General features: G+C 46.2%; 2 protein-coding genes across 3 annotated transcripts in view; both read left to right on the top strand.

Moving 5' to 3' along the window:
- vipas39 (VPS33B interacting protein, apical-basolateral polarity regulator, spe-39 homolog) overlaps nucleotides 1–2,238 on the top strand; it is a 6,664-nt gene extending 4,426 nt beyond the window's left edge. Inside the window, exons 8-19 of one of the 2 annotated variants that reach the window (XM_034580653.1) lie at nucleotides 37–129; nucleotides 221–254; nucleotides 377–479; nucleotides 575–602; nucleotides 694–767; nucleotides 914–989; nucleotides 1,071–1,205; nucleotides 1,309–1,350; nucleotides 1,474–1,650; nucleotides 1,728–1,817; nucleotides 1,899–2,003; nucleotides 2,073–2,238. In XM_034580653.1, the coding sequence (XP_034436544.1) occupies nucleotides 37–129; nucleotides 221–254; nucleotides 377–479; nucleotides 575–602; nucleotides 694–767; nucleotides 914–989; nucleotides 1,071–1,205; nucleotides 1,309–1,350; nucleotides 1,474–1,650; nucleotides 1,728–1,817; nucleotides 1,899–2,003; nucleotides 2,073–2,093 (978 nt within the window). In that variant the 3' untranslated portion in view covers nucleotides 2,094–2,238. Of the gene's footprint in view, nucleotides 1–36; nucleotides 130–220; nucleotides 255–376; nucleotides 480–574; nucleotides 603–693; nucleotides 768–913; nucleotides 990–1,070; nucleotides 1,206–1,308; nucleotides 1,394–1,433; nucleotides 1,651–1,727; nucleotides 1,818–1,898; nucleotides 2,004–2,072 lie in introns of those variants that run through there. The other variant, XM_034580655.1, reaches the window with a different exon arrangement.
- Nucleotides 2,239–2,829: 591 nt separating this feature from the next.
- Nucleotides 2,830–6,064, top strand: gpr132b (G protein-coupled receptor 132b). The gene is made up of 2 exons (XM_034580698.1): nucleotides 2,830–3,205; nucleotides 4,020–6,064. The coding sequence occupies exon 2, from the start codon at nucleotides 4,025–4,027 to the stop codon at nucleotides 5,105–5,107; it is 1,083 nt and encodes a 360-aa protein (XP_034436589.1). The 5' UTR covers nucleotides 2,830–3,205; nucleotides 4,020–4,024; the 3' UTR covers nucleotides 5,108–6,064.
- Nucleotides 6,065–6,757: the final 693 nt, after the last annotated feature.

Below are 6,757 nucleotides of genomic sequence, written 5' to 3'. Positions count from 1 at the left end.
TAAAGTTTTGTGTATTTCACTGCGTTGTGTTTACAGACTGTGTCTCTGGAGAAGTTTCGGTCTCTTCAGGACAAACTGCTGCTGCTGGATTTCTCCGTCAGCGCTCACGATGGAAACGTTATCACTGCTGTAACTTTATTTACAAATACATTCATGAAACTATGATCTGTAAACTTTATCAACAACTTCATTCAGACAAATGACCATGTTTGTTTTACAGATTTTGATTTATTTGAAGAGGACTTTGAGTAAAGGTGAGACGGCTGCGGTCGGTCAGCTCAGACCCTGGATCTGTTCTGACCCTGGGTCGGTTAGCTGGGGTCTGGACCGGTTCTGATCCTGGGTCGGTTCTCTGACTCTGTGTTCTTGTGTTCAGAGGTTTTGTTTCGGGAGCTGGAGTCCAGACAAACGGCTCTGAGACATTTCATCCACTATCTGACTGAAACCAGAGATCAGAAGCTGCTGCTGGAGCTTCTCAGGTGCTCTCAGCTGTTCACACCACTTTACACTTGTTCCCTGGTCTGTTCACACCTCCTGTTCACACCTGTGTCTGTCTGTGTTCACACCTCGACAGGACTCTGGGCAGGATAGAGGACATGGTGGTACGTAGGACACCCGTCTCTCACACCTGCACTACATCATCTTGTCTGACAGGATGCTGATGTCATTTCCCTTCTGTTTCCATGGAAACAGCTGCTGCAGTACAAAGAACACCTGGGCATCACAGATGAAAACAAGAGGCGGGACTTCCTGAAGAGCTGCCTCAGGTGAGTGACACCTGCAGGCCAGTGGACTGAACTACAGTCAGATCCTGGTGTGATGTCAGAGAGTGTGTCCGGAATGTGTTTCCTGTGGCCATGAACACGTCCGTCATTTGTTTTGAGACCAATCGATGTGGTTTGTTTTTCTCCAGTCTGGCGTTTTCTCCCGAGGACTCGGCTCATGTTCAGGATCACTTCACTCTGTTGGAGCGACAGATCATCATCGAGGTTCAAACCTGATTCATGTCCTGACATTTCATTCGTTCATCACGGGTTCATGACAACAGTAAACAACTGTCTTGTTGCTAGGCAACAGACGGGCAGGCAGAGCGTGGAGGGAAGTCGGAAATCTTCCAGAAGTTTCCCAGAAGAGCTTCAATCCTCAACATGCCGCTGATCACAACTCTGTACTACTGCTGCTTCTACCACTACAACGAGCCTGAGGTCTCTGCTTATATACGTTTATATAGATATATAGAAACATGTAGGTATTAAATATAGATAAACACAGTAAACATGGAATAATTGAAGGTTTTTTGTTTTTCAGGGAACGTACAGCAGTCCACTGAACATCCGTCACACCTTCAGGGTGAGAGCGGCCATCTTTACAGAATTCATTAAACCTATCAAACATTTTAAATATATATATCAAACGTGTAGAACGTGTCACACGTGGTAGCATCAGTCTGTCAGCGGCGCTTATCGACCTCAGATTTCAGAGAAGCAGTACTTTGTGACGGCATTGGCGGCGCGGGCGAAGCTGAAGGCGTGGTCGGACGTAGACGCTCTGTTCACCTGCAGAAATTGGCTCGGATTCACCAAGAAGAAATCACCTCTCAGCTTCCATCGAGTCGTTGACATCCTGCAGAAAAACTCCGCCCCCACACAGGTGAGGAGGCGGGTCCAGAGTGGAACCAGCTGAAGTGGGAGTGTTGTGCGTTTACAGTTGTGCTGTGTGATTGACAGGTGTTGCAGGAGTACGTGGGCCTGGTCGATGACGCCGACACGAGGACCTGTCTGGCACAGAAACTGAAATGTCACGACATCGTCATCAACGTGAGACCCAGTTTTACGTGAATAACGTTCTGTTATTGATGCTTCTATGTTAATGAGGGGATGTTTCTGTGGGCCAATCAGACGTACCGGGACCTGAAGGACCGAAAGCTGTTGCTAGGATACCGAGGGAAGGTGGAGAAAGGTTCGGCAGAGGAGAGGAAGATCAACGAGCTGCTCGCCAACACGGTGAGTAAGAGGAGGGGGTGTCATCTTCATATTTTTCGTCATGTGACCTCATTGTTTCTTCTCTTTCAGCAAATCCGCTGGAAGAACTGATCCATGGAATCTTCATAGACTTAATCTGCGTCTCAGTTCAGCGGCCGCCTCCCCCCCCCAACACCGCATAGATGGACTGGTCTTATTGCGTCAACAGCTTGTCCCGCCCCCCCACAGCCATCGCCTGGCGACAGAGCTACGGACATTAATGTTCTTTGGTTGATTAAAAATGTCTTAAAATGCAGCCTCCAAAGGGTGTGGCCCTGAATTAAGACTGTCCATCACCATGACAACAGGAACGTCCCATCACAACCACATTCCTTCAAGAAAATGTTTTTTTTTTTTTACAAGAACAATAAAGTTATTTAAAATTGTAAAATGGATTTGGATGTTTCTAATGTTCATTGAAGAGAGAAGAGAGGAGGAGAGAAGGGTCTTAACAAAGTTGTTAAAAAACAAAGACTCTTCAAACACGCACAAGCCTGGACTCTGGTGCTACGCGCAGCTTTAAAGATCTGCTCTGCCTGGAGTAGCTGTAAAATGGCATCAGCCGGGTGAGATCCAGAAGCTCTGGCTGCACCAGGAACAGTTTGTCGTGCTCCAATCGTCCGGCTCGTCAGCAGCAGACGAGCTGAGTGGAACCAGCTCGGACCACAGTGGCAGGCCACAGTCTAAAAGAGGATGTCAATGAATCCCTGGCCTCCCTCAGCCACGAACCAGAAGACTCCAGTTCCTCTGCATGTCCTCAGGCCTCTTGGTGGCGTCAGAGCAGTTCCTCCCGACCACAGCTTCCTGTTCATGAAGCTGTGGTAGAATCTATTTCCATCCAAACAACCGAGCGCACACTTTGTCCTTCACTCTGAAAACCCCTCCCACTTTTTATCAATCAGTTTAATTGTTTAATGAAAGTGTCTTTTATGTCAACGTGTATTTTAAATGCTGTTTATAGAACTTTCTGCACATGGACACATTTTTCTCATCCTATTGTTATTGATTATTAATGAATTTGAATTAATAATGTTGTCACGTGATCTGCAGGGAGTGCGCTGCTCTGCGGGACGTCATGTGACGTCACAGGACGGAGTCAGACAAAGGAGAAGAGTTTGATGCCCCAGGATGCATCGCGCTCAGTCAGTGCTGAGCAGACACGAGGGAGGATGCACGCGACAAAGGTGAGACTTCACTTTTAATAATAAAAATAAATATCACTGCTTTAACTCTGCTTCCATATATTCTATATAATTAGAGGTGTTTATATATATTCATTGTTTATAAAACATGTCAAACTTATCAATAACAAACTGAATTCTGATCTATAGCAACAGCCATGATTATAAATATACTGGATATAGTCTAATGATTATAGATTATCTATTTATTGAAATTTTAGTGGTAGATATTATTGTGATTATATATACTTTTCGTGTTTTTTTGTGATTTATAATCAAGTGTTTAACTTGAATTTACTTGAATTTGAGGTCTATTTACTTTAAAAGTACATTTTCTACAACTCCACATTACGATGTTTCCATAGCAACAATGTTTCTTTAATATTCAGTGTTTTTATTTGTCAGATGTAACGAGGTCAACTATCAATTATTAAAGCTCTGCCCCGCCCACCTCCTACATCCGCTGCATGTGATTGGACGCTGCTGTCAGTCACAGCTTTATGAAGTTAAATTATTGATCAGGACTGAAATTGAATGAGGTCACAGAGATAATCAGCCAATCAGAACTCAACAGATTCTTCAGTCGTGTGCGTTTGTGTGTCTTGTGTTACAATAACAATAATAATAAAAATATAAAGAGAGAAAACGTCAGGTGTTCATTCTTTGTTTCTCGATGGTTGAAATCACTTTTGTTCCTGACCTGTTGCAGCTTTCGATCACGTCTCATGATCTTCATCTGAAGACGAGTCGTCCTTTAACTTTATACAAACCAGATGTTATGCAGTTGTTGAACTCTGTAAACTCTGTTTCTCTGCAGACATCATGCACGAGCTTCCAGTGACCGACACAGTTTCCCTGATGAACAATGAGAGTTCGTTGGTGAAGTGTGAGCTGCCATACGATGACGGCCGTCTGCCACTGGTGCTGCTGTACAGCGTGGTGTTGGTGGTCGGACTGCCTGCGAACCTGCTGACCCTCTACCTCACCTGGCTGCAGGTGTGCAGGAAGAACGTGTTGGGTGTTTACCTGTGGAGCCTGTCGCTGTGTGACCTCACCTACCTGCTCACGCTGCCTCTGTGGGCGCACTACGTGAGCCGAGGTCACGTGTGGCCGTGGAGTTCAGCCATGTGTAAGCTAACGGGCTACATCTTCTTCAACAACATGTACATCAGCATCTTCCTGCTCTGCTGCATCTCCTGCGACCGCTACGTGGCCGTGGTCTACAGTGTGGAGTCCCGAGGTCTGCGGAGGCAGCGCCTCGCCGTGCTCATCGCCCTCGCCATCGTCCTGCTGGTCGCAGTCGGACACCTTCCTGTCTTCACCATGAGTGAGGGCGACGCTGCTGAGGGAGACCAGCGCTGCTTCGAGCCCAGTCAGAGCAGTGCGACCGTGATGTGCTTCAACTATGCGCGCTTCATAGTCGGCTTCTTGATCCCACTGTTGCTGCTGATGGCGACGAACCGTGGCATCCTGGTCAACGTGCAGCGCAGCACGGGGCTGCGGCGGGAGCAGAAAGAGCGGGTCCGCTGGTTGGCATTGGCGGTGGTCATCCTGTTCCTGGTCTGCTTCACCCCGTACCATCTAATTCTGCTGGTCAGGGCTGTCATGTTCCACTTCACTCAGCCGCAAGACGTCACCTGTCTGTTCGAGGAGAGCATGTACACCCCCTACACCATCTCCCTCGGCCTCTCCACCGTCAACAGCGCCATCAACCCAATCCTCTACGTCCTGTCCAGTGAAAACATCCGCAAAGAGCTGAGCCGAGGCCTCGTGCAGGTCTGTGACCAAGCTCGTCTGAGACCAAGATCCGACAGCAGCCAGATCCAGATCCAGTCCAACAAGAACTCGTCAGAGCTGAATGCAGCAACCGAGGGGCAACAAGGAGGACCACCTCCGGGTTCCTAACAGAACCTTCCTGGTCCCTTCTGGACTCTACTGGTCCCTTCTGGACTCTACTGGTCCCTAAAACAGTTGTGGATCTAATCTTGTACGGTTTGTTCTGACGGTGTTCATCCTCGGGAGATCAGGAACTTTAAAATCTTTTGTTTTCTTTTTGTAATCAGACGATTTAATTAAAACAGTAAATTATTATTATAGTGATCACGTTTGTTCCGAGTCAAAATTATTCAGAATAATTGTTGTCACACATCCTGTGTTGTGTGTGTGTGTGAACAGGAAGTTGTGTGTTTGTGTGAACAGGAAGTTGTGTGTGGGTGTGAACAGGAAGTTGTGTGTGGATGTGAACAGGAAGTTGTGTGGGTGTGTGCATGTGTGTGTGTTAATTTGATGAATCGTGTCTTTTCCACTTTGAACCGTCACCTGTGACATCAGCTAGAAGGAGGAGGAGCCAGTGACATCACACCTTTAATCTCAAAAACAGAATAAATCAAATATTAGTTTGTAAAACTTTACACATTTATAACGTCTTCACAATGACACGATCCCAGATGTTTTACCAGCTGTTCTTCCTGCATTTAGCAGCTGGAACTGTTTTATTCTGGATGTTTGTTCTCCTCTGACTTTTATTAAACAGTTTGATCCTCAGTAAAAAAAAAAAAGAGGTCAAATGTTTAGATAACAAAAATATCTTTATAGGACCGACGCACAGTAGCTGAGCTTCATGTTACACAGCAGTGGTAACACCTAGTGGTGGACAGACGACATTACACAGCTCATCCCAGACTCGATGTCTTTAACTGTGTAAATTAGTAGAAACTGAGATAATGTTGAAAATACAGAAACACAAAGTTGTATTTGTGGATAATTAGAAGAAAATGTTCCATCTCAAACTAATGTTACATCAATAATTGTCTCCTTTAAGATCTGTGATGAATAATAATCTCATTCTATCACAAATCAGTAGCAGCTGAACCATTTGTGGATAATCACGTTGTGAGCTGCTTGTACGTCTTGTTTGTAGCTGCTACGAGCTGAAGAGGACACACTCGGGACCGCAGGACATCAAACACTGTCCAGTCCTTCAGACCGACGCGGCCTGAACTGATCGGTGAGCTCCGATGTGCAACCGGACTTCTGCTCATCGCGGCTCATCTTAGCCACGTTAGCCATGCATGCTAGGTCGCGTCTAAACAAATGGACAGGCTGTTACGTGGTGCGTGACGTAGTAACGTAGGCAGGTCCTGGCAGACACATACAGCGTCTTTGCAGTTTAGGAACCGATAAGCAGAACCGAAATTCGTACCCGGTTCTAATTTGGAACAGAGTTTCGATTCCCAACCCTAGGGAACAGTGTGTGAACAGATGTAAATAGTGTGTGAACAGTGTGTGAACTGGTGTGAACTGGTGTAAACAGTGTGTGAACTGGTGTGAACTGGTGTGAACTGGTGTAAACAGTGTGTGAACTGGTGTGAACTGGTGTAAACAGTGTGTGAACTGGTGTGAACTGGTGTAAACAGTGTGTGAACTGGTGTAAACAGTGTGTGAACTGGTGTAAACAGTGTGTGGACCGGTGTGAACTGGTGTAAACAGTGTGTGAACTGGTGTAAACAGTGTGTGAACTGGTGTAAACAGTGTGTGGACTGGTGTGAACTGGTG

This window comes from Hippoglossus hippoglossus, chromosome 24, assembly GCF_009819705.1.
Source record: "Hippoglossus hippoglossus isolate fHipHip1 chromosome 24, fHipHip1.pri, whole genome shotgun sequence".
Taxonomy (NCBI): Eukaryota; Metazoa; Chordata; class Actinopteri; order Pleuronectiformes; family Pleuronectidae; genus Hippoglossus; species Hippoglossus hippoglossus.
Note: the sequence above shows the minus strand (reverse complement) of the source record. Positions and strands in the feature narration are given on the sequence as shown.

Bases quoted from the DNA above. Each gene is read 5' to 3' on its own strand.
- gpr132b (XM_034580698.1), top strand. From the start codon at position 4,025: ATGCACGAGCTTCCAGTGACCGACACAGTTTCCCTGATGAACAATGAG.